Genomic DNA, 27,375 nt, shown 5'->3' with positions numbered 1-27,375 from the left:
CATTTCACATTATCTGAGTTTAGGCTACTGTAATAATGATACCACAGACTGAGCACCTTAAACAACAAACAAGTATTTCTCATAATTCTGGAAACTGAGAAATGCAAGATGTAGGTGCCAGCAGATTCGGTGTCTGCCTGCCTCCTGGTTTGCAGATGGCCACCTTGTCATGGTGTCCTCACAGGGTGGGGGGTGGTGAGACAGGAGAGCTCTCTTGTATCTTCTTATCAGGGCACTATTCTATCACAAGGACTCCACCCTCAGGGCCTAACCAGCCCCCAAAGACCCCCCTCTAAATACCACTCCACTGGGGATTAGAGTTTCCACATACGGATTTGAACTACCACCCATAACACACATGGATAGTGCCAAAAACGCTGGCACCGTTCTTCCCAGGACACCAATGTCTACCTGAAGTCAAATTACAAAGGAGACACTGTCTCTTTTGTGCCTACCTGCCTTCTGTTTGGCATGATCATGAGGATTTCATTTGGGCGAGGTCTTTTTAAAAAAAATCTTATTTACTTGTTTATTTTTGGCTGCACTGGGTCTTCGTTGCTTCACATGGGGTTTCTCTGGTTGCGGCATTCGGGTTACTCTCTAGTTCTGGCATGTGGGCTTCTCAATGTGATGGCTTCTCTTGTTGCGGAGCATGGGCTCTGGGCTTTTGGGCTTCAGTGGTTGGGGTGTGTGGGCTGCAGAGCCTGGGCCAGCAGCTGTGGCGAATGGGCTTCGCTGCCCCGCAGCATGTGGGTCTTCCCGGATCAGGGATCAAACCCACGTCCCTTGCACTGGCAGGTGGATTCTTAGCCACCAGACCACCAGGGAAGTCCCTGGTCCTAAGGGATCAAATTTCTATAGTTGGAGATAATGGGATGGGAATTTCAGATGAAGGGGGAAAAAGTGAACAACTGCTTCTAGATCTATATTCTTACAAAGGACTAAAAATCTCAGAGGCTTTTCTAAATGTAAAAATTCACACAGATTCTTCTTGTTGTTTTCAAGAGGGCTTTTAGCATTTTCCACAGAGCAGATGAGCCGGTTGTCTTTGTTATGTGAAGTGTGGTGTTGACAGGGAAGGGCCCAGTTTTGAGCCCCATGTGAGTCCTGTGGCTTTACCCAGAGAAGGTGATTCTGTTCTTACAGGCACAGGGAGTGCCTCACACCTGCCTGGACTTGGTAACAGACTGTGGTTGTTTCCATGAAAACCTGCCTCCAACTGGAAAAATAACCCACCCCCTTAAAATAGTCAAAGCACATTTCCTGCCAAAAAGTAGATCTGTGAAACCACCTCCTTGTCGTTTCTTTCTTGCCTTATCCTTTTTTTGTCTTGATCATGAACACTGCCCTCCAATCACACAGGGAGTCAGTCTTCTAAATACACCATGAAGACTGTCTTCCATCTCCTGTTCTTTCTGGGTGTGGGAGTGAAGAGCAGAGAACTGTCCTCTTTCAGGGTAGCATCTGGAATAACCAGTAACAGATGCAGGAATGAATCATCATCCTCAGGGAGCCTGCCTGCCTCCAAGCTGAGAGTGTCAGTCAGGAGGGCTGGCTGGGTCTACCAGCTGACTGCCTGCTATGTCGCCAATAGAGTTCCTTCCCCAAATTGTCAGCTGTTTGCCATGGTGCCTGGAATTTCACCATGAGCTTCAACAACTGGCTTGCGAGAGCTGGTTACTTGACTTTTAGCAGGGCTAGAATGCTTGCCCTGTGGTTTTCCATGAGCTGGCAGGGTCTTCATGGAGGGGAGTGGGCCAACAGATTATTTATTTGGGACAACAAATTCATTCAACAGACATCTGAACTAACAGCGTGCTTGAGAGTCAGCTGTGAAGAAGGCACTTTGTGGTGGTTGAGAGAAAGAAGAGGAAGGAGCCCAGCCCTTGTCTTTGGCTACAAAGACCTCATTCTTGAAACACCAAACATAAAGGGGCCTGATTTGTCCAGAAGCGTAACAGATACAGGCCAGGTGGGTGCAATATCAAAGGGCTGGCTTCACTGGCATGGTGGAGAGAGGGCCTTTCACATGAGTCACCCTCCCTCTCTTGACACGCTACCCCTGAAGGCTGGTATAGTTTCCCCCTTACCAAAAGTGAAGGAATTTAGGCTTCAACAGGTTTTGAGCACTTCTGTGGTGGCCAGGTATCTGACCACAGTGCCCCAGTTCAGGTGCACCCAATTTCAGAGCCTCTGGACTTTTCCCAAAGCCACTGGGTCTTGGCAGCCCCCAGGTGTCTCAGAAGTGCCCCCAGGGCAACCTTGAACCTTGGGGGATAGACTTGCTGTTTGTATCTCTGTTAATAGTTTATTTATTTTAGTTGGAGGCTATTTACTTTACAATATTTTATTGGTTTTGCCATACATTGACATGAATCAGCCACGGGTGTACATGTGTTCCCCATTCTGAACCCCCCTCCTACCTCCCTCCCCATCCCATCCCTCTGGGTCATCCCAGTGCACTGGCCCTGAGCACCCTGTCTCATACATCGAATCTGGACTGGTGATCTGTTTCACATATGATAATATACATGTTTAAATGCCATTCTCTCAGATCATCCCACCCTCGCCTTCTCCCACAGAGTCCAAAAGACTGTTCTAGACATCTGTGTCTCTTTTGCTGTCTTGCATATAGGGTTATTGTTACCATCTTTCTAAATTCCATATATATGTGTTAGTATACTGTATTGGTGTTATTCTTTCTGGCTTACTTCACTCTGTATAATAGGCTCCAGTTTCATCCACCTCATTAGAACTGATTCAAATGTATTCTTTTTAATGGCTGAGTAATACTCCCTTGTGTATATGTACCACAGCTTTCTTATCCATTCGTCTGTTGATGGGCATCTAGGTTGCTTCCATGTCCTGGCTATTATAAACAGTGCTGCGATGAACATTGGGGTACACGTGTCTCTTTAAATTCTGGTTTCCTCAGCGTGTATGCCCAGCAGTGGGATTGCTGGGTCATATGGCAGTTCTATTTCCAGTTTTTTAAGGAATCTCCACACTGTTCCCCGTAGTGGCTGTACTAGTTTGCATTCCCACCATCTGTTAATAGTTTTTAAAGGAAGGTATTGACCTGGGGAGAGGTGCTCCAGGACAGCAACTATTAGCCAAGGTGTCAGCTGTGTAATGGAAATGTTGGTGATCATCTTGGGTATTCAATTATTATACTGAAAATATTAATGCTGTGTTTTACTAGCAAGTAATTTAGAAGATTTAATAAATTATAGCCATAAACCCAATTTATTATCAATAACCCAGTGATTAACCTTAGACACATTAATCAAATGTTAAGAGATTTTAAAAAAGGCAAAGGGACCACTGTTCTGTGTCTCTTCATTTCATCCCATGAGGGGTGATGGGGGATAATCTCAGGCAAGTTTTTTTCCTTTGATGCCCCTGTATCTTTATCTGTAAAGAGGGTAACATTGATTCATTTCCTCATTCATAATTCATTCAAAAAGTAGTCACTTGAAGCCTTACTCTGAATCGGGAGGCATTATTGTTCCCAAGACTAAACAAGACAGATAAGGATCTCCCTATTGTGGAGTTTACATTCTGGTAGGGACTCAAGAACCCTTCTGAGAAAAACAGCTGAAATGGCACTTGCCAAGAACTGTTTAATCCTTAGGTAAAGCAGTTTTTGGTATGTGTCTCTATATAGTCTCTAAGAAAAGTATTCTGGGAAGAAACAGCAAATACCTCAATAAGATGATGAATAAAGAAATGCTGTTTGGAACAGCGCAAGGTTTTAAAGCATTTCAGAGGGTCAGTGACCACATGATAGTCTCTTCATTTTGTAAAGAGCCCACTGGCTAAGTGAAATCCACAAAGAACAAGGCAGGCTGCCTCTATCCAAATTCTTGCCTAAGAAAGACGCTTAGTACTAGAATCATCCCACTATTTTACTTTATTACATATTTGGAGTTTAGCTATCTTTACTTCTCTGAATCTATTTATCTTGGAGAAGGAGATGGCACCCCACTCCAGTACTCTTGCCTGGAAAATCCCATGGACAGAGGAGCCTGGTAGGCTGCAGTCCATGGGGTTGCGAAGAGTTGGACTTGACTGAGCGACTTCACTTTCACTTTTCACTTTCACGCATTGGAGAAAGAAATGGCAACCTACTCCAGTGTTCTTGCCTGGAGAATCCCAGGGACGGGGGAGCCTATTGGGCTGCCATCTATGGGGTCGCACAGAGTCGGACACGACTGAAGCGACTTAGCAGCAGCAGCAGCAGTATTACCCAGATCATGGGTTTTACGTAGCTTGGCTGATGTCCCTGATTCGTTTCACATTGCATTTATATTATGACTTCTCTGGTAATAAATTATATTTGATCTAAACACTTAATTGGGTTATGCTTTTTTGCAAAGACGATTTATTTTTGCAACTGCTGTGAAAACCACGTGGGACCAAGTTTCTAACAGCACTGAACTCTTTCTATATGAATTTCAAAGCAACTTTGAAGGTGTTAATTTCAAGAATACATCTTTAAACATCATCCACCTTATTAAACAAGTGTTTGAGTTGAGAAAGAAGGATTCAGATTGGACCTATATAGCATAGACTTATCTAGAAATAGACTAATACCAAAAAACTCAACCTCCTGGCTTGATAAGTAGTCCTTCAAATACTGGGCAACCCCAGCTATTATTTGGTAGTTTTTTCCACTGCTTTTCAACATGGTATGCTAATAACACTTGATAGCAATATCTTTTATTGTAGAGCTTGTCACATTCATGACATTCTAAAAATATTTTCTAAGGAATTTTGAGCCAGAAGATAAAGCTATCACGTTTAAAATAGAACTTTGCAATTTATTGCTACAACTGTGTTCAGAATTATCCAAGAGTTTTATTATTATTATTTGAGGTAACATTGATATTTATAACACTATGTAAGTTTCAGAATTATCCAAGTGTTACTTCAGAGGCATGACCCTAAGTAACAGCTGAAATTCAGGTGTTTTTTTTTAAACATGGACATTTAATTCTCATCTGAGCCCTATTACAGTCTTGTGCAAACCAGCCAGACAGTAAAGCAGATGAGGACTCTGTATAATTTTAATGGCTGTGCTCTGAGACATACTTCAAAATGGCACACCTGACCCCCGCCTCCCCACCCCCCCAAACACTATTGGGATGTCGCTTCTCTGCCTATGAAAACTTCCTGCTGCTCTTCAGTTTGTTTGCAAACATCAAGCTGCCTAGAGTTCTTGTGATTTGTGAGACTCCAAAACGAAATCTTGGAGAAAGCAAAGACCAAACGACAGATTTGGGGAAGAAGTCTTCACCTGCAAAAGCAAAACGAAGTACAGGTGTGCACTAGCCCGCGGGCCCCAGATGCCTACCCGGCAGTTCCTAACTCCTTTTTAGCGAAAGGCATTATGAGCTACCTGACACTTCACTTAACTCCTCTCTTTTGGAGCCGCGGAAATTGATATTCTTTCAACACTCTAGACACTAGTCCAGTCTCCCCAGCTCGTATCTTCAGGGTCCTCGCTGCCCCGAGCCCAACCCTTCTGACAGCTCACCGCGCCAAGACCCTGGTCCAGGTTTGGGGACAGTTCAAAGAAAGAGGAAAAAGATGGCTCAGCTGGGAAAGGGATAAGAATAAGGTGGCCTGTGGCTCGGTCCAGAAATGCCGGTTTGTCTTTTGGGAGGGAGAAAAGTTTCCTTTGTCAAACTAGTGACCACGTGGCGCTATGGCGGTCACCAGCAGCAATCCCATCAAACTGCCAGGCGCGGACCTGGGGACGTGCCAGTCACCTCCTGCGCTGGTCAAGGGGAGCCCCGAAAAGTGGGGGCACCGCGGGAACACACGAGAGAGCCGATCTGGAGGACGCAACGAGGCGTAAGAGGGTAGCTCGGGGAGCTGCGCGTAGGGCGGGGTTCCCGGCGGTGGGTGGATGCGGGATGCCGGACGCGGGGTTCCCGGGGTGGGGGCGCCAAGTCAGGAGTGCCGCGGTGGGAGTGCGGAGGGCAGGTTCCGGAAGCAGTGGGGTACAGACCGCGGCCTTCCCAGGGTGGGGGCGCGGAGGGCGGAGCCCCGGGAGTCGGGGGGGAGGGGCGGGGCTTCGGGAGCTGGGCGGGCTCGGAGGCGGGGTTCCTGGGGCGGCGGGGCCCGGGCTCCTGGGGGCGGAAGGGCGCTGTTCGGGGGGCGGGGCGGGGCGGGGGCGGGGTGGGGGCGGCGCTCGGGCCTCCCGGCTGGGGCCGGGGCCGGGGGCCGGGCCGGGGCGGGGGCGGAGAGCTGCGGGCAGGCAGGGCATGGCGTCCATGGCGGCGGCGATTGCGGCCTCGCGCACGGCCGTCATGAGCGCGAACCGGCCTCTGGACGACCGGGAGCGGAAGCGCTTCACGTACTTCTCGTCGCTAAGCCCCATGGCTAGGAAGATCATGCAGGACAAGGAGAAGATCCGGGAGAAGTACGGGCCCGAGTGGGCGCGGCTGCCGCCGGCGCAGCAGGACGAGATCATCGACCGGTGCCTGGTGGGGCCGAGCGCCTCGGCGCCCGGCGACCCCGAGGAGCTCGCCCGCTTCCCCGGCTTGCGCGGGCCCACGGGCCAAAAGGTGGTGCGCTTCGGGGACGAGGTAGGTGCAGACGGGCCGGCGTCCCCTCCACCCCTCCCCGGCTACACGAGGCGCCCGCGGCCGGGCAGACACCTGCCGGCTAGCAGCCGTCCCCTCCAGACGCGCGGGCAGGGGCTGGAGAGAAGGCGCAGGAAGCCGAGTGGGTGAAAGGGGCGGCCTGGAGCCGGAGGTCGGGGGCTGGGGGGCTCCCCGGGGGAGCCTGTGGAGAACCGCCGAGAGAAGGAAAGAGGTCATTCAAGACCCCTCCATCTAGACCTGCCCCGGAGGGCAGCACGGGACCTGAGACTTCTCCCAGAGCTGGAGGCAGTTGCTGGTAGCGAGGCAGACAAAATTGGCAGCAGCAGGGGATTTTAAGCCAGGCCAGCCTAGGTTCTAATCTATTCTGGCATTTAGCTGTCTGGCCGTGGGTGACCTAACATTTTAGAGCCTCAGGTACCCCCAAGAATAATAATACCCACCCCAACCCTGCTAGGGAAGGTAGTCAGCATTTTATACGTAATAATATTATTAATATTTGTAATGAGTTGTGCGGGGAGACTGAAATTGTCAAGCAAGATAACAAGAATAAAGAGGTGCCTTCCAGGATTTCCCAAAGCCTAGAAGTTTCCGAGTGAGCCCCATGGGCAGCTTTGTTTTGGGAGTGAGAGTGGTGGCCCCTCTTTTCCATTGAAAACCACTGGATACGTTTAAATGAGCCGTTGCAAACCTTTGGTACATATAAGGGCATGTCTGGGCCTCTGACCTAGACACTCTGCTGGGGCTTCTAGAGGGGTAGTCACTGGAGGAAGAAACCCTGAAGCTAGAAAAAACTCAGGGATGACCCATGGAAAGTCACAAAGGCCTGAGTGTTCTGTGCTGCTCAGAAAGTTGGCTTTTTCCTGGAAATGTGTTTAACTAAAACCTGTTTGGTGCCAAATTTGTGTCTCTTGGGCTTTTCAAACTCAACTTTTGGTCTAAGTCGAAAACAGCAAGCAGTATACAATGAAATCCGCATGCTTTGAGGCTGCAGGGATGAGGGGCCAAGCTTGGAGAGATTTTCTGAGGAAGTTGTGGACTGCGGAAGGAAGTGGAGAATGAGGTTTTAATCTGATTTTCAGGCATGGGTGTGCGAAACGTTGATTAATACAAAATGTTTGTGGTCATAAACCCACTTTAATGTGAGGGATGTGTGAGAGGCAGAAATATGCTGCCCACATGGCTTTATTCTGACAGGATGAAAAGTCTTCATTGGATTTTAAACTCTAAAGGCTTTGCCAGGAAAAACGAGGGTGTGGTAACGGAAGGGATGAGAATATACGTTTAAAGTGTAATCCCAGAGCTGAAACATGTTTAATGTGAGAATAAGCATCTCTAAAGATGTTTGCAGTGTTGGTGCTCAGATTTGGGTGATGGAAAAGCAGGCAGCCCCTTTTGGAAACGTCATGAGTAAATAAACTGAGAGGAAATAAACCTGCAAGTACTTACAGATGTTGGAGAGTCACTGTCATTTTCCCTTTCTGCCTGGGTAAGATCCACATGCCTGTTCATCATCAAAAGGCCTGTGCCATATTGCTGATAAGATGTGACCAAGTGAATTGTGTACTCTGATTCCTTAACTGGGTACCGGACTGAGCCATTTGTGAATTTGTAAACCCAAAGCAATTTAACAGCCAATAGAACTTTTTGTTGTGGTACTTTCATATTCTTCCAGGAGCACAAGAGCCCTGTTTTTCAGAACTGAACTCAGCTTTGCAAAAGCTGCCTAGGAGCATGATCTGCAAACCTCCTGCCAGGCTCCCAGCAAGAATGGCAGAGACACAGTGAGTTTGAAGAAAGATACAGAGGAACATTGCCCAGAGCTTTTTTGTCTTTTTGGCTACAGTGATTTAATCCCACTAGGGAGTTTAAAGTGTGTTACATCGACTTGGCACCAGAGTAGAGTTGGTGTTCTCATGCCCAGGAGTACAGTTGTTCTTGGAGGAGAGTTGGCTCCTGGGCACAAGGGGTGATGATGGGGACAGGCACAAGGGGTGATGGTGGGGTGCCCCCTCTGTAGGCTGCTGGACGGAGTAGCCTGAATAGGTGGCCCCAGGCTTACCCAAAAGGGCCCTGAACCAGACTGAGTCAGCCGCTCTGTCCCTTCCTGTTTGATCTGCCTTCAGATGTAGTGTCTGTGGCCTCCACAGCCAGTCTTGAAACAGAGAATACTCCTTGGACTCCGCCACTGCCAGCATCCCCAGTTGGCTCATTGAAGGACAGGTGCTCAGGTGAGCCCCAGCTCTTGCTTTAGCCAGTGTCTGATCTTGGACAACAGGCAGGGTGGGCCTCGTAGATACTTGGGAAAGACCATCTGGGATACTGGGTTCCCAGGGCCTTTTCTAAGGCTGTAATAGGAGGCACCTGGGCTTGGTTGTGAGTCTTGGGTTTGCTTTGGCTCCGCATCAGTTAACTTTTTGACTGTGGTAATTCATTAATGTCTCTGAACTCCTACAGTGGGAAGAACAGTAACAGGATGATGGTGGAGCTTATATGTAGGGAAGGCCTATGGGATTAAAAATGGCTGCTGCTGCCAGTGGCGAAAATGTCAACATTAAGGTTGTTAGCTGTAGTCTGTCTATGTCCACTTTTGAAAATCACTGTCATGAAATAAATTCCTTCCATTGCTAAGCTTAGAGTTGGCTGTGTAGAGTCCCACATGAGAAGGAGCTCTGCTCTGATGAGCTCTGGGGATTCACCTTGGGGCACATATCGAAAGCTGGGCTTGCTCTGTCCACGGTGTGGACTCCTGATCAGCCATCATTCCAGCCTCAGATTGTGCCCCCCTTTCAGCTATCGTGAAGGACCAGGACATCGCCAATTTCTTTGAATACCCTCTACCCTGTCGCCAGTTACATTTTTGCATCCCAGACAGCCACATTTTATGTCAGATCATGCGAATACAGCCTTCAACTGTGACGGTCATCCAGTCATTGTTATGTGTTGCAGGAACAAGCAAGTGGAACTTGCTTGTGTATTGATGGTCATGGATCTTGGTGGCAGGGAGTGTGGACAGGGCTCGACTCACACATCCAGTTGGCACACGCGGGGCTGCTCTGTGTAGGACAGGTGTGGCAGCATGCCATCTGTGTGTTCATTTTTACGTTTGCTGTCTGTAAAGCAAGAGGACCAGTGTCCAGGCCCAGATCCACCCTTGCTGGGAGGACGAGCCTGACGCAGAGAGGGAGGCTGGCGGCCTGCCTTTGAGCATGGAAGCTGTGAAGGGTTCTATCAGTTTTTTGGTTCTTACTACCTTGGCAGTCAACTGAGTGACTATTTCCCTAAGCCTAGTATGTTAGACCCTAGAGCCATTCATGCTTTAGGGATGCTTAGCCTTCCTAGGTGGCTCAGTGGTAAACAATCTGCCTGCCAGTGCAGGAGACGCAAGAGATGCAGGTTCAATCCCTGGGACGGAAAGATCCCCTGGAGGAGGAAATGGCAACCTGCTCCAACATTCTTGCCTGGAAAATTCCATGGACAGAGGAGCCTGGAGGGCTGCAGTCCATGGGGTCGCAAAGAATTGGACATGACTAAGTGACTGAGCATCCCCAGCTCACCGGACCTTTCGGGCTTATAGGCCTTGCAGACAGGGACATTGGGCTTGCCCTTTGCATCACATGTTTGGTCTGAACGTTAAGGCATGTTTGCAAATAGGTGCTTTCAGCAGTTTGACTTGCCCTGTGCTTCTCAATTCCTGCCTTCTTCCTATAGCAGTAAAAGTCTGGGGAACGGCTTATTTTGGGAGATGAAGAGCTTTCATCTAGGGAGATTTAGGTATCATTCCAGTCTGCCTCCATAGCTTCCTGTTATCAAATAGCAAAAACAGAAAACAAAACCCTGACTTTCTAGGCATGCTTAGCTCTCTGCTCCCTGCCCTTACTCCCAGATTCTTGCCACCAGTCTAGCAGGATCTGAGAATTCAGGGTTCTGAGCTCTGTGCCACAGCTAGGCTCCAGATAAGCCATAAGCAGGTGAACTCAGAAATGTGGGCAGCCGGAGTGTTGCTTCTCACGGACCTACTTGCCTGTTTTACCTCTTTATAAAGTAAGTGGGGCTGGCAGGAAGGATGTTTCCATGTGCCAACCCCAGGGACCTGGATCTGGATTTTGAGTGCTGGAGAATGTGGGTTGTAAGCCCTGGAGCCAGACAGCTCCACCTCCTGTTCAGCAGCTTAGTGACCAGCTGCTGTCGGAAGGAGGTGTTCCCCCGGCCCGTGTGTCCCTCCCGCTCCTGCAGGAACCGGAGGACTGGCTGGCTGCTCTTCACCCCACTTGGCCTTCACCTCCTTTCCTGGGGCTTCCTGACTCCTGCAGGCCTCTGAAGGCCCCTCAGTTTTCCACAGCCCTGCTGCCTGTCCAGCTCCTGCTCCCCCATGGCTGGTGAAGCACCCTTCCCTGAAGTGCTCAGGAGGAGGGGGTCAGTATGGAGCCCCCAGTCAGCAGACTTTGATGAGCTGCTGGCATCCAGGCCCTTTCTCCTTAGGGTCTAGGCTGGACAGCCTAGATGTTTGTGTTTTAAAATAAACTAATTAAATAAGTATACGATTTCTAAACTGACATACCTGTGTGTGCGTGCGTGCTAAGCTGCCTCACTCGTGTCCATCTATTTGTGACACCATGTACTGTAGCCCGCCACGCTTCTCTGTCTGTGGGATTCTACAGGCAAGAATACTGGAGTGGGTTGCCATGACCTCCTCCAGGGGATCTTCCCGACCCAGGGATCGAACCCGCGTCCCCTGCATCTCCTGCATTTCAGGTGGATTCTTTACCGCTGAGCCACCAGGGAAGCCCAATGTACCTGTATGTTACTGTTAAGAGTTTCAAACAGTGCAGAAGCAGCATTATGAAGCATGTGGTAGTCCTTCCAGAATGCTGCTCAGTGATTAAATCTTCATCAGATGTGAGTTTGGTTGGCTCTGTGGCTTCCTGATGCAGGACTTGTGATGTGTGAGATCACCTCCTCCCCTTTCGCTTCAGCAGCTTGGCTTTTTATTTTTCAGCCTCTGGCCCCCAAATGAGACATTTGAGAGTGACTTTTTCAGTGTTTGGACTTTTTTTTTTAAGAAGGGTGGAATGTGTAATTATGAATCCCACACTTCTGTCTGGCAGATGCATATAGTTCTTTAGAAAAGACGACAGGGTGGATGTGCTTTACCATGTCCTGGTGCCTGTGCCCCAGCTCCGAGCAGGAGTTGAGAACGTGGCCGTGGGTCCGTGTCCACCTCCACAGGCTGTGAGGAGGAGGCTCTGGGTCTCTTCCACAGGCTTCCCTTTGCGGACAGATAGTTCTCTGTCTAGAGAAGCACCTGGCCTGGGACCCTGCATAGCTGGTGCCTCTGGAGGAGGAAGGGCATTGAAAGCTTCACCCTGGGAGCCGAGGCAGCCACACTGGCTCCCCCTGGCGCCCCCCGCCCCCCAGCGTGCGTGTGTGGCCCAGTAATTACCAGGGAACAGGTTTTGCAAAAAAGTGAAATAACTTGCTCCTTGTCTCCCAGGGTGAGGGGCAGAGCTGGGAAGCCTCCTGGCACATCTGAAGTCATCTTGTAATTGACGGGAGTTACTTTGACATTCTAAAGGAAGAAAAAAAAATCCATTTCTCAGAAAAATAAATCAAGGCCAGACCTGTCTTCAACTTCCGACTCCGTTCTCCTGTTTGTTTCCTTTGACCTCTCCCCCACCCACCTTCCCGTCACCACCTTGGCCTCGAGTTTTTGTTTTTGGTAAGGTCTGGGAAGGCCTGAGTTTCTGTACTTGTGTTTATGATGGAACCTGCCCAATAGTTAAATTGTAACTCTTTTTCTGTTGTCAGAACTGCAATTTCCTACTTCCACTGATGGAAACCATCTTACTTCAGCAGAATTAAATGTATGCAATCAGTTCAGTTCAGTTCAGTCGCTCAGTCATGTCTGACTCTTTGCGACCCCATGAATCGCAGCACGCCAAGCCTCCCTGTCCATCACCAACTCCCGGAGTTCACTCAGACTCACGTCCATCGAGTCCGTGATGCCATCCAGCCATCTCATCCTCTGTTGTCCCCTTCTCCTGCCCCCAATCCCTCCCAGCATCAGAGTCTTTTCCAATGAGTCAACTCTTCGCATGAGGTGGCCAAAATATTGGAGTTTCAGCTTGCAGGTCAAAGGGGAAAGCATGGATTCCATAAATATATAAACAATAGTCCCTAAGAATAAGCAGTTGGTTAAAAAAAAGACCATATTCTTCTCCCTTACTCCTTCCCTTTTTGTGTGTGTGTGTGGACTTTATTTGTCAGAGCATTGTTAGGTTCACAGCAGAACTGAGCAGAAAGTACAGAGGTTTCCATATGTCCACCTCCTGTACACGCACAGCCCCTCCCCCTCACGGAATCCACAGCCCCATCACAGCGGTGCATTTACTATAATCAGTGAACCTACGTGCCGTCACCCAGTTCATAGTTTACATTCAGTTCACTCTTTTTTAAAAATTTGTATTTTCCACTATTTTTTAATAATCTGTTTAATTAATTTTTGGCTGTGCTGGATTTTGGTTGCTGGGCACAGGCTTTCTCTTTGCAGTGCGCAGAGCTGGGGGATTCTTTGCTGTGGCGTGTGGGCTTCTCATCGCCGTGCCCTCTCTCGTTGCAGAGCACAGGCTCTAGGCGCTGGGCTTCCCTAGTTGTGGTGCATGGGCTTAGTTGCTCCGCAGCATGTGGGATCTTCCCGGATCAGGGATCGAACCCGTGTCTCCTGCATTGGCAGGCGGATTCTTAACCGTTGCACCATCAGGGAAGCCCTATTGTTCACTCTTGATATTGGACATTCAGTAGTTTGGACTAATGTTTGAGGACACAATTCCATCATTATATTGATAGTACCATACAGAGTATTTCACTGTCCTAAAAACCCTGGATGCTTTTCCTGCTCCTCCGTTCCTCCCCTCCAGTCCCTAGCAACTGCTTATCTTTTTACTATCACCATAGTTGTGCCCTTTCCAGATGACATATGGTTGGAATCATGGAGTATGCAGCCTTTTCTGATTGACTTCTGTCACTTAGTAATATGCATTAAGTTTCCTCTGTGTCTTTTGATGGCTTGATAGCCCATTCTTCCTAGCACTGAATAATAGTCTACAGCCTGAATGTACCACAGTTTTCTTAGCCATTCACCCATGAAAGGACATCTTACTTGTTTCTAAGTATTAGCATTTCTGACTGAAGCTGCTATAAGCGGCCATGTGTAGGTGTTTCTGGGGACCTAAGGAGATCAAACCAGTCCATCCTAAAGGAAATCAGTCTTGAATATTCATTGGAAGGACTGATGCTGAAGCTCCAATACTTTGCCTGATCTGTCAGTCGCATCCTGACTGATGCGACTCATTTGAAAACTGACTTATTTGAAAAGACCCTGATGCTGGGAAAGATTGAAGGCCGGAGAAGGAGACGACAGAGGATGAGATGCTTGGATGGCATCACGGACTTGATGAACATGAGTCTGAGCAAGCTCTGGGAGTTGGTGATGGACAGGGAAGCCTGGTGTGCTGCAGTCCATGGGGTCACAAAGAGTTCGACACAACTGAGCAACTGAACTGAAGTTTTCGATCCATTTGGCTAAATACCAGGGAGTATGATTACCTCCCTTCTGTTTTTAACATGCTCCTGTGAATTTGAGGTACAGACTAACACTAAGCAGATCATCAGGAAGAAGGTGCTTGGTGAAGGATGTACCAAGAGGCCCAGGGCAGCAAACATCCCTGAAGGGATGAGACAGAAACACAGGGAGTGTCTTTCCCACTCCTGCAGGCTCTACCATCTGAGCGTCATTTCTCTAGTTTGGAGTATTTCACAGTTTAAACTTCTTAACTTTAAGCCAAAATGCAACCATCTATCAATCAACTGGAAACTCCCCCAATTTATGGACTTAGGAGGACAATGCTAATGTATGGTTCCAGTGAGCACTACTTCTGAACCACTCAAGAAAAATTAGATGTATTTCTGGGGAGCTTAATGGTTGGGGATTCTAACTTTAAGAGAGCCATCTAGGTGGCAGGAGAAATTTAACAAACAGCACACCATATTTTGACTCTATGACATCAGAGTATTTATGATTACATACTTACTGTAGTTATGCAGAGGCATTATTAGAAATGCTGTTGCAGTAGTTGTATGTAACCTTTGAACTCTGGAAAGAATGAAATGAAAGCGGCCTTTTAGTTCAGTTCAGTTCAGTTGCTCGGTCGTGTCTAATTCTTTGCGACCCCATGGACTGCAGCACACCAGGCTTCCCTATCCATCACCAGCTCCTGGAGCTTGCTCAAACTCATGTGCATCAAGTCAGTGATGCCATCCAACCATCTCATCTTCTGTTGTCCTCTTCTTCTCTCGCCTTCAGTTTTTCCCAGCATCAGTGAGTCAGTTCTTTGCATCAGGTGGCCAAAGTATTGGAGTTTCAGCTTCAACATCAGTCCTTCCAATGAACACCCAGGACTGATTTCCTTTAGGATGAACTGGTTGGATCTCCTTGCAGTCCAAGGAGCTCAAGACTCTTCAACACCACAGTTCAAAAGCATCAATTCCTCGGTGCTCAGCTTTCTTTATAGTCTAGCTCTCACATCCATACATGACTACTGGAAAAACTATAGCATTGCATAGATGGAACTTTTGGAGAAGGCAATGGCACCCCACTCCGGTACTCTTGCCTGGAAACTCCCATGGATGGAGGAGCCTGGTAGGCTGCAGTCCATGGGGTCGCTAAAGGTCAGACACGACTGAGCGACTTCATTTTCACTTTTCACTTTCATGCATTGGAGAAGGAAATGGCAGCCCACTCCAGTGTTCTTGCCTGGAGAATCCCAGGGACGGGGGAGGCTGGTGGGCTGCCGTCTATGGGGTCGCACAGAGTCGGACACGACTGAAGCGACTTAGCAGCAGCAGCAGCAGCAGCAGCAGATGGAACTTCCTTGGCAAAGTAATGTCTCTGCTCTTTACTATGCTGTCTAGGTTGGTCATAGCTTTTCTTCCAAGGAGCAAGTGTCTTTTAATTTCATGGCTGCAGTCACCATCTGCAGTGATTTTGGAGCCCGCCCAAAATAAAGTCAGCCACTGTTTCCACTGTTTCTCCATCTATTTGCCATGAAGTGATGGGACCGGATGTGTGATCTTAGTCTTCTGAATGTTGGGTTGTAAGCCAGCTTTTTCACTCTCCTCTTTCACTTTCATCAAGAGGCTCTTTAGCTCCTCTTCGCTTTCTGCCATAAGGGTAGTGTCATCTGTGTATCTGAGGTTATTGATATTTCTTCCAGCAATCTTGATTCCAGCTTGTATTTTATCTAGCCCAGCATTTCTCATGATGTACTCTGCATATAAGTTAAATAAGCTGGGTGACAATATACAGCTTTGACGTACTCCTTTCCCTATATGGAACTAATCTATTGTTCCGTGTCTGGTTCTAACTGTTGCTTCTTGACCTGCATACAGATTTCTCAGGAGACAGGTAAGGTGGTCTGGTATTCCCATTTCTTTAAGAATTTTCCAGTTTGTTGTGATTCACATAGTCAGAGGCTTTGGCATAGTCAATAACACAGAAGTAGATGTTTTACTGGAACTCTCTTGCTTTTTCTATGATCCAGCAGATGTTGGCAATTTGATCTCTGGTTCCTCTGCCTTTTCTAAATTCAGTTCGTACATCTGAAAGTTCATGTACTGTTGAAGCCTGGCTTGGAGAATTTTTGAGCATTATACTGCTAGCATGTGAGATGAGTGCAATTGTGCGGTAGTTTGAACATTCTTTGGCATTGCCTTTCTTAGGGATTGGATGAAAAACTGACCTTTTCCAGTCCTGTGGCCATTGTTGAATTTTCCAAATTTGCTGGCATATTGAGTGGAGTACTTCAACAGCATCATCTTTTAGAATTTGAAATAGCTCAGCTTGAATTCCATCACCCCCTCTAGCTTTGTTTGTAGCGATGCTTCCTAAGGCCCACTTGACTTTGCATTCCAGGATGTCTGGCCCTAGGTGAGTGACTACACCGTCATGGATATCTGGGTCATGAAGATCTCTTTTGTACAGTTCTTCTGTGTATTGTTGCCACCTCTTCTTAATGTCTTTTGCTTCTGTTAGGTCCATACCATTTATGTCCTTTATTGTGCCCATCTTTGCATGAAATGTTTGTTTGGTATCTCTGATTTTCTTGAAGAGATCTCTAGACTTTCCCATTCTATTGCTTTCCTCTATTTCTTTGCATTGATCATTGAGGGAGGCTTTCTTATCTCTAAAGCAGCCTTTAGACATGATTTGCTGAGGCCTTTAGAGGTGATTTGCTTTCTGCCATAAGGGTGGTGTCATCTGCATATCTGAGGTTATTGATATTTCTTTAGCAGCGTTTAGACGTGATTTGCTGAGGCCTTGCAGTGTTTAGGAGACTGTTTGCTTTGGTTAGTATACTGATGACACAGAGCATGGTTTTGCCTGCTTCAAAGTGGGGTAGGTGAGAGCCAGCCCAGAAAACCGCAGGCCTGTTGTGAGAGCAGCCGGCATCCAGGTTGGTTTACTAGAAATCCTTACTTGGGAACGATGAGAGCCATGTAGCAGTATTGATTGAGGCCGCCTCTAAAGGTGGAGTGGCCTGGGCAGAGAGGTGGACGCCTGAGCCTTGGAGGTCAGCACATGCAGCCTGTGTGCCAGGTGCCTCCATGAGAAGCGGGAGTCAGGTGGAGGACTGAAGTAGGTGAGCTGCCCATGGGAACAGCTGCATTCGAATGACTTAGGGAGTTGTTGGATCATAGCCAGGTGGCACCAGTGGTCAAGAATCCGCTTGCCAATGCAGAAGATGCAGGAAATACAAGTTCAGTCCCTGGGTCGGGAAGATGACCCTGGAGGAGGGCGTGGCAACCCACTCCAGTGTTCTTGCCTGGAGAATCCCCATGGACAGAGGAGCCTGGTGGGCTGCAGTCCATGAGGTTGCAGAGAGTCAGACATGACTGAGCACACACACACACGGAGCTGTTGGTTTTCTATAACTATGTCGGGTGGGACCCACAGCTTCTGCCTGTTCAAAAAGCACCCTAGGTGATTCTGATTTACAGCTAGATCTGAAAACTTTAAGCTAAGAGTGCTCTTTAGAGAGCCTTGAATCTGGTGTCTGTGAATGGCACAAGCATGGCCCCAAGACCGACAAGGACCTAGGAAGTGGCCTCCCCTCAGGCTGCCTGGGACAGGTGTGCCAGAAAGAGGGCATCTGCAGGAAGGTGCGGTTTTTTCAGGTTACAGAGTGGTCCCCAGCCTGTCCCTCAGTGAGGCCTGGAGAGGAAGCAAGACTCTGAGTGCTTCAGGGGTCTCCGAAGCGCTTCTTTTGACTGTTGTAGGAAAGGCACGTCTCCCTGTCTGCCAGCTGCTAGTGACCTGGTTTTGTGGAGGGGAAGCTCAGTTGCTTTGTAATGCCCACGCTCCTGGCCCCGCTTCCTCAGGCTGGCCTCTGGGCCCGGCCAAGGATCATCCACTGTGGATGCGGCCACCCACAGGTGCTGTCCCCCCAACACTGGAGATGAGATGAAGTTCACTGGCTCTGAAGTGGGGAAGGAAGTTACAAAAGAAGAAATGACTCATTAGTATCCAGTCATAGAGGAAAGGCTAATATTTATAACATTTCACCTTTGAAGTGAATTTTAAGTCCAGAATTTCTCACTTTAGAATAGTTTTGGAATAGTCATGACTTTTAGAGAGAAACCAACCCATTCTAGATGAGTTACTGTCGCCAAATAATTTCAAAGTTAAGATGACCAAAATCCTTAAAAATTTTAATAGTGAAAATTGCATTTAGTGTAGAATGTAGTGAATTTCAGGATGTCTGGTATTGGTTGCAGCTTGTGCTGTGTTGGGAAATGTTCAGCATCTGGCGTCAGGGCAGTGAGGGGAGCAGCCCAGCTGTGGAGCACCCACTGGTTGCCATGGAGATGCTCCCCTAGGTGCTGTCTAAGCCCCAAGGTGGGTCACGGAATCAGAGCCAGTCAGGGAGGTGCAGCAACCCCACTGTGTTGTTACAGATGCACTTTCTATCTTGCAGGTACAAGGGATATAAGTAATGTCAGGAACATAGATAATAGGAAGACAGACTAAAGTAATTAGGAAATGATGTTTTTAGTATTTGTTACCCTTGTCAGGTTTTTTTTTTTTTTGGAGTGGGGAGGGGTCACTTTGTTTTTGAAAAATAAATTAATTTTCAGAGCATTGTAAGGTTCCCAGCAAAAGTGAGTAGAAAGTGTAGATTTCTGACACACTCCCTACCGTCACACACATGTGCAGCCTCTTCCAATACAATGTGCCCCACCAGAGTGGGACATTTGTCACAATGGATGAACCTACATATCATTATTGCCCTAAGTCCATAGTCTACACTGCAGTTTACTCTTGCTGCTGTAGCTTCTGGGTTTTGAGAAAAGTATCCACCATTACAGTATGTTCAGAGTAGTTTCACTGTCCTAAAAATCCTCTGTGCTTTCTCATCCCTCCTTCCATTTAACCCTGGCAACCACTGATCTTCTTACTGTCTCTATAATTTTACCTGTTCCAGAATGTCATATAGTCAGAGTCATATAATACATTCAGTTTTTTTTATTGTGGTAAAATATTCATAACATAAAGTTGACCATTCTCACCATTGTTTTCGGTGTACAGTTGCTACACTCACGATGTTGTACAGCTGCCACCACCACTGTCCATTTCTAGAACCTTGCGGTTCTGACGCTGCTGTGCGCCCAGCAACCGGAGAGCCGCGCCCACTGCCAGTGCTGCTTGTGGCTGGGGTCTGCAGCCGGCCAGGGGCTGACGTCAGAGCTTCAATCGCATTTTTGTTTGGCGTGTTTATTTTTGTTAAGTGCTTTATTATTTTTTTATGAGCTTGGAACTGCAGAAATCTAAGGAATTTGCCCCTTGACTCAGTTTCTTGCTGGAGCAAACAAAAGATTATTGACTTGACATCAAGTTGTGGAGAAATCACAGGATGCCCGTCTGTCTGCAGCCCTTTTGGAATTTCAGCCAATGTGGGCTGCAGCCACTGGAGCCTGCTGGCTTACTGTGCTCCAGGCTACGTCTTTGCTCTTAAGAGTCTTTTTCTTTTTTTAAACAATAACTAATTCTTTATTACTCCTTGAGTACATATACAAATTTTAGACATACTATCCATGTCAATCAGAGATGACTACCAATAACACTTTCCTTTCATGTTTGTTTATCAGGTTTTATAAAATATATTTACTGTTTACCAAATTCTTCACCAAGGAATTATGAGGAATAATTCTTTTAAAAGTATACAATATGAACGAGAATGATCAAATATAGCTCAAATGAAGCATTGTTATAGAAAGCGTATTTCATTGGTTCCCTCTTTTACTCCTGTTCAATTTTTTATTTCATGTAATATTGTTTTTTCATCTTCATTTTTTCTTTCATTCACAAAATTGCCGAAGGAGGAATACATTTATAACTTGTATATGTATATTGGTAGGGAAGAAGATAGGCCAGGATTACTGTAGAAAAAAGCTGGAAAAATAGAAAAGAACGTTGTTCCTAAGAGTCTTGCACTCATTCACCTTCCAAACCCCCAAACCTTCTTACTCTGTTCTTTGTAGATTTCAAAGGGACTCAAGCTGCATAATTAATATGCAGAGGATTGATCATATCACATGAGAAGGAGTGTGTCCTGCTTTTACCAGTGATCCTGCTCCCTGCTCTGTCTCTGCCTGCCCACTGAATCTCCACGCACCTCCTCTGTCCCCTGAGGTGGCCACTGGGTTGTCCTTCCCCCGGACAGAGGGAACACACTTGCCAGTTGGTTTCCCTTTGTCCTTTTTTCACTGGTCCAAATCTAGAATAAAGGGGACTTACATCCCGTCAGCCTCCTTTATTTTTCCCATCTGACAAACTCTTGTTGTATTGCTTCTAAGAGGAACTTAGAGGGTCCTGAGATCATAGAATTTTAAGGACTCTCAGGTCATTTAGCTCAATTACACTTTTCTCCCACTTCCTGACCACACATACCTGGACTCAGGGCCCCCTTAGCTGAGACTTGTTAGCTCACGTTTCTACTTTTGGAGGGACACAGTTTGTAAATTGAGGCGTAAACTGGGCTTAACTGCACAATGGGAGCACAGTGGCCCATGCTGCCTCACGTTTTAGAAATTTTGCCTGAGAGTCAGGAGTGATAGGAGACATGGCTTAGAGATTGAGCCTGGGGATGGAGTTTGTACTGAAAAAAGTGGGCCCTTTGCAGAACTGGGCCGCCTCCTGGAGGAGGGGAAGCCGGGTGACCTACCTCTAGGGGCAAGGAGTGCTTCTGGGTGGTAAGACACTATGTACCTGGGGTGCTTTATGAAGGACAGTCAATTCAATTATCTAATCCCATTTTCAGTCTGGATCACCCAAGATATCCCAGTTTTTGGTTCAGAAAATATGATCCCCAATAGAAGCTGGACGCAGATGAGACATTTGCTAGTATAGGAATACAGGTGGAAGGGTGGAGAAGTAGCTGAGGGAAGGAGATTTTTGTTCAGGCTGGTGGATGCAAGGTCAAATTCTTGTGACTATTTTGAAGGGCTCCTTTTATCCTGTTCTGCTTGTGAGGGTCAGAATGATTCTGAGTTTTCATTATAATTGCATTTTCTTCATTGATTTGCTGATCGTTGCCTTTCACATTTCTGGGAGGCACCTATTAGGAGTGGGGGTGGGGTTCAATTTAAAAATTGGGTACTGGTATTGACTGCAAATAATTTTCTGACATTCTTTTCACTGTTGTTCAGCTACAAAGTCATGTCTGACTCTTTGAGACCTCAGGGACTGCAGCAGGGCCAGGCTTCCCTGTCCTTCACCATCTCCCAGAATTTGCTTAAACTCATGTCCATTGAGTCAGTGATGCCATCCAACTTTCTCATCCTCTGTTGTCCCCTTCTCCTGCCCTCAATCTTTCCCAGTATCAGGGTCTATTCCAATGTGTTCGAAAGCATTCCTTTCGTATATGACCTCATTTAATCCTCACAACAACCCAGCAAGGCAAGTGTGATTCTCCTTTTACAGATGAGGAAACTGAGGCTCAAAAGGCTAAGTCATCATGCCCTGGCCGCATGGCTAATCGCTGGTAGGGCTGAGACCTGAGCCCAGAAGCTGTGTTCCCTTTCTGCTCAGCTTCCCTGTCACCAAGTTTGTCCTGGGACTCCCAGGCATCCATCTAATATCGCTTGGCAGGGGACAGGCATGCCTGGCAGCCTCGGTCTGAAGAGTGAGGGGAAGCCAGACCCAGAAGGTCAACACATTCTCTGCAGAGTGTGATGATGTCAGGCTTGTTCAGAGCCAGGAGTTGGGATTCTTCCTAAATTTTGGTTCCCGTATGGCCTTGGGTGGTTGTTTGCACAGGGTATGTTTGGGTTTGGACTTCAGATTTATTCTTGAATTTTTATTTCAGGACATAACTTGGCAAGATGAGCACTCTGCCCCTTTCTCCTGGGAAACAAGGGTAAGTTGGATTAAATTTAGATTTGTTTATCTTTTGTAAAAAGTGATGTGGTTAGGTATTTTCCTTTCAGTACTTAGGAGATCAGATGCACCCCCTGCTGGTAGGAAAGGAGAGGAGGTGGGGCGGGGCCTGTGCTAGGTTAGGTGCTAGGTTTGGTGATGGATTTAAAGTGAGGGGGTTGGTGGCACAAGGGTCCATATGACAAGGCCTTGAGGGAAGCTTTTGGTGGGGGTGGGATAAAAGCAGCTTTTATTAAAATGAAATCAGAAGGGCAACAGAGACAGCAAGTTGGGTGGATGTGGGGGCAAGAGTGCAGATCCATCAGAATTGCCTAGAAGAATCAGCTCTAAGGCAGAGACTCCTGAGTGTGGAAGAGAGGACGGAGAGACTGTTCTTTGTACCTTGTGAAGCTGGAATAGCCAGTGGATACACATGGACAACCCAGCCTGGACCCCTGAATGCTGGTGTCCAGTCATTCATTCATTGCTATCAGTGTTATTGTTGCCGAAGTTGCTTAAGAGTATCAAGCTTCACTGGGTTGATCCATTTCCCCATTCTCCCTAGTTGTCCCAGAACAAGTGCATTAATAAGTAGCAAAATGACCAAAAGGTAGCTTTTTCAAATCCAAAATGACCAAAAGGTAGCTTTTTCAAAACCAAGGAAAAAGACCAGGATTCTCTGAATTCTAGAACACTTGCTGCTGTGTATTGGAGGGTCCTTTGCACGATGGAGGTGACCATGAAGGGGCTTCTTCTTGCCCCTACAGTTGCTCATCCCAGTGTTCAGTGGCCTCCACGGGGCTGTAGGAAGGGTGGGTCAGAGTGGGATGAAGCAACGAGAGGGCCTACAAGTGACTCAAGTCTGAGCGGCCTCACATGGGGGTCTGCGTCTAAGAATAAATGATGGACTTGACAAGGGCCTCGGTGGACCCGGACAGCTGGCGTCCTTGCCCACAGGTGGCATGGTAACCAGCACTGACTGGCCCAAGTGATGCGATGCCCCAGGATGAGGAACCCTGCGAAAGCCAAGGTGGCTCTCATGTGAGAGTTAGGAGGCGGCTTTTGAGAATACTTAGCATTAATGCAGATGAACATGTTCATTCAGCAAGCACAGACTCCTGCCTTCAGGAAACCAGAACGATGGGTCCTAAACGTCCTAAAAATAAAGATGCAAACATCTGCATCCTGTGTGTCTTTTTATTTTTTTTTAATTTCTGAGGCAGATGAATAGCCTAAGTCTAAACAGAGGGCAGGGCGAGCGACAGAGTTGTGCCTGGAAGCTGAATCCTTCAGGATATGGACACTGGTTAAGGGGTGGCCGAGGACGGGTGAGAGGGAGCCAGGGATGTGGAGGAGCAGCCTGGAATTGCAGTTTCGGAGCTCTGAAATCCAACAACAAATCCCTTGTCCGGTAATGGCAGAGGAAGTTGGAGACGGGTGGAAAGTACGTCACTGCATTGGCATTCATCAGGGCCACCGCTGTTCCTTTTCTGTGGGTCCCCAGATGGGGACCTGAGAAGCACTAATCCTGTAGATGACGTGTAGTAACAGGCAGATGGGCAGTCTGCAGGTCGGAGTGGACAGGGGCACAGAAGGCAGCACAGATGTTCCAGGACTGGGCCATAGGTTTCATGATGACTCGGTGATGAAGACCGAGAAATCTAATTAGTTAAAATGCCCCAAGCCTTACGTGCATTGTGCTCCCCTGAGGATATCTGCTCTCATAAGAATTTAGCTTGTTAAATGTTCCTGAGTCAGCCCTTTGTGGGATGGGCTGTTTCTTATGTTACTAACACAATGCAGATGACGTTCTGGGACAAGGAGCAGGCAGCGCCTAGGGCAGCTGCTGTGAATGAGGCTCAGTGTGGAAACAGGTGCCTGGAAAAGGTCTCTAGAACAAAGTGTGCTGACATAATCCAGCATGGGTTACACTTGTGCTGGTGGTAATTGTCACAGATGGCATCCAGGTCTCCTGGGAACCTGCATAAATTGAGAAGGCTTGGTAGAATCACGTTGATTTGTTTTGCTCATTTTAACTTGTATCTTTTCAGTAAAAGGTATAGTCTTTGTGGCTCAGAATTCCATTTCATGTTCCCTTCCAATGAGAGAACCAGCTTATTTCATGAACTGGTAGGCTATCTGTGTCCTTACCTGTCTGTTTGAGCTCTCAAAATCAAACTTATGTGGTTTAAAGTCAGGACTTTGTAGAAGTAAGTGTTCCAAGTGTTCCAAGTGTTCCAGAAAGTGTTCCAAGGAGCAAAGGACCACACCCCTACCCTGTCCTTACCAGTCAGCATTCCACATTCACCTCTCCCCAGCCAAAAGTCAAGTGCCTGCCTCCCTGAGTTGTCACACTCTTCCTTAGGACTTAAGGACTCATGAGACCTTCTTTAGAGAGCTGCTTGCAGGAGGCAGGTTAGCCAGGGCAGGGTGGCCCTGACCTCCAACTGCAGGGCTGGTGGCCCTTCATCATTTGAAATCTTTGATACATGACAGACACCCCACTGTTTCATGGCTTGAAACGTTTATTTCTTTGCTCCTGATTCTGTGGGCCAGTGGTCTGGGCAGGGCTCAGCCAGACTGTTTTTCTGCTGGCCTTTCCATGGACCTGTTACCAGACAGCAGCTGGGAACCTGCTGCTTGAGGATAGCCTCTCTTCCATTTTCGGTTGGGGCCACATGTATCCAGTGAGCTACATGATAGCTGAAGAGTTCCCCTGGGTGAGAGTGCAAGCCGACAAGGCCCTCCTAGGCTTAGGCTTAGGTATCGAAAGTGTATCAAAGTGTCCCCCCTGCTTTGTTCTGCTGGTCTAATTGAGGCCTAGTCCAACTCAGGTTTGGGGTTTGAGGACATATATTGCAGCTTCTGATGGAGAGTTGCAGAGAATTTGTGTCGTTTTGAATCTAAGACTCCATGTTCTGACAGCCCTAACACTAGATCATTTCATTTGATTGTCAATCATCCACTGATTTTTAAAATTTTTATTTTTAAATTTTAATTGTTATAAAATATACCATATACACAATGGAGTATTACTCAGCCATTAAAAAGAATTCATTTGAATCAGTTCTAATGAGATGGATGAAACTGGAGCCTATTATACAGAGTGAAGTAAGCCAGAAAGAAAAACACCAATACAGTATACTAACACATATATATGGAATTTAGAAAGATGGTAACAATAACCCTGCATACGAGACAGCAAAAGAGACACTGATGTATAGAACAATCTTATGGACTCTGGGAGAGGGAGAGGGTGGGAAGATTTGGGAGAGTGGCATTGAAACATGTATAATATCATGTATGAAACGAGTTGCCAGTCCAGGTTTGATGCACAATACTGGATGCTTGGGGCTGGTGCACTGGGACGACCCAGAGGGATGGTATGGGGAGGGAAGAGGGTTCAGGATGGGGAACACATGTATACCTGTGGTGGATTCATTTCGATATTTGGCAAAACCAATACAATGTTGTAAAGTTTAAAAATAAAATAAAATTAAAAAATAAAAAATAAAGTGGGGCTCAGATGGGAGTCGTGAGCTCTGAACACATGTGACGTGGTGCTTAAATATGTTGGCTTTGGAGATGGGGGTCCAGGTTTGAACCCAGCCTCTGTAACCCACTAGCTATGTGACCTGAGCATACACTTAACCTCCTGAGGCCTCATTTATAAAACAAGCATGTTAATATTAGCTATATCAGTGAACATTTGTGCCTTGAAGTAATAAGCACTCAATAAATGGTTACTGCTGTTGTTGCTATTAATTAAAAAAAAAATACACCTAACATGAAACGTACCATCTTAACCATTTGTGAGTGTGCACTGTTGTGCAGCCATTGCCACAGTCCGTCTCCAGAAGTCTGTCATCTTCTTAAACTGAAACTCTATTCCCTATAAAGAGAAACCCCCTTCCCCCTCCTCCAGCGCCTGGTAACCATCCTTCTACTTCCTGTCTCTATGACACCATTCATTGATTTTTCAAAAATTCAGTAGACATTGATTATACATCTACTTTGGGTCAGACATTATGCTTAAACTCAGAGATGAGTAATCACTTGCTCTCAGAAAACAGCCCAGTGAGGGGATGAGTGCATTTGGGGACAGGAGGACAGCTTTAGGCACACAATCACTCCTTCAGTTATTTTCCCTCATGCAGTTAACACATATCTACATGCACATTGGTAGATATGATCTCATGCCTTCTGCAGCTGTTCACTTCAGCAGACGTTTTTTCCCCATTTTCTTTTTTTGGCCATGCCACACGGCATGTGGGATCTTAACTCCCTGACCAGGGGTCCAACCCACGCCCCCTGCATTGAAAGCACAAAGTCTTAACCATTAGACCGCCACTTCTGCAGACATTTAGTGACTGCCACTCAGGGCCTAGCTCTTTCTCGGCTCTGACTGCAGAAAGGGGGACTTCCCTGGTGGCCCAGTGTCTAAGACTCTACTTTCAATTCAGGTGGCACAGGTTGGATCCCTGGTCAGCAGCCATCAAGAGATTAGCTGAGGCTGGGGTCCACCTGACCCGAGGTCATGACTGTCCGGCACAGAGTTAATCTCAGGGATTTGGGATTTCTTCCCAATTTTTGCACCTCTGCCTAGGCTCCTTCCTTGAGGCCAGCTTGTGGCAGAGGACTCTGCAGAGACCTGCCGAGGATGGACAAGCTAGTGTCATCTGTCCCTGAGAGGCAGCTCTGGTCAGGAGAGGCCTTAATGCTGGGCAAGCACAGTTGATCTTCTGAAAGGTTGTTGCTGAACTACAGAAAAGACACTGGATTCTTGGCCTCCAGAGGAGAAGAATTCAGTCCGGGGCCAGAGATGAGGCTTGATCACTCAGAGCTTTTGTGTAATGAAGTTTTATTAAAGTATAAAGGAGATAGAGAAAGCTTCTGACATAGGCATCAGAAGGGGGCAGAAAGAGTACCCCCCTGCTAGTGTTAGCCATGGAGTTATATACGCTCTAATAGTTATTACAGTATATCAAAAGAATGTCTGGAGGTTATAAAGACCTCACTAGACCTACTCCCACAATTTACACCTTAAGATAACAGGATTAGCCAGAAGGTTTTTTCCAGAGACTGTCCTCAAACAGGATACATTATTGTTATATAATCCTAAGGAATATAGAGGGACAAAAAAGTTTGTCCTTTCTTCCTCCTTGAGAATTCCAGACCCCTGTCTCCTTGGGGACCCCTAGACTTCTTATCAACCTGCCTGGGAAATGACTCTCTCACTTCCTTGGCTCCTGCTCAGTCTTCTAGCCAGCCCTCCCCTCCTGGGTCGCTTCC

At 47.2% G+C, this 27,375-nt stretch overlaps 1 protein-coding gene and 1 long non-coding RNA gene across 2 annotated transcripts in view; both read left to right on the top strand.

Annotated features, from left to right (window-relative positions):
- Positions 1–6,220: 6,220 nt before the first annotated feature.
- C28H1orf198 (chromosome 28 C1orf198 homolog) overlaps positions 6,221–27,375 on the top strand; it is a 35,004-nt gene continuing 13,849 nt past the window's right edge. Inside the window, exons 1-2 of the mRNA XM_061404798.1 lie at positions 6,221–6,596; positions 22,034–22,084. Coding sequence (XP_061260782.1) covers positions 6,273–6,596; positions 22,034–22,084 — 375 coding nt within the window. The 5' untranslated portion in view covers positions 6,221–6,272. The remainder of the gene's footprint in view (positions 6,597–22,033; positions 22,085–27,375) is intronic.
- Positions 22,091–23,266, top strand: LOC133240290 (uncharacterized). The gene is made up of 2 exons (XR_009734184.1): positions 22,091–22,693; positions 22,725–23,266. It is a non-coding gene; the product is annotated as an uncharacterized LOC133240290 (long non-coding RNA).

Source organism: Bos javanicus, chromosome 28 (genome assembly GCF_032452875.1).
Source record: "Bos javanicus breed banteng chromosome 28, ARS-OSU_banteng_1.0, whole genome shotgun sequence".
In the NCBI taxonomy this organism is placed as follows: Eukaryota; Metazoa; Chordata; class Mammalia; order Artiodactyla; family Bovidae; genus Bos; species Bos javanicus.
The sequence above is the reverse complement of the archived record's forward strand: the minus strand, read 5'-3'. Positions and strand labels throughout refer to the sequence as shown.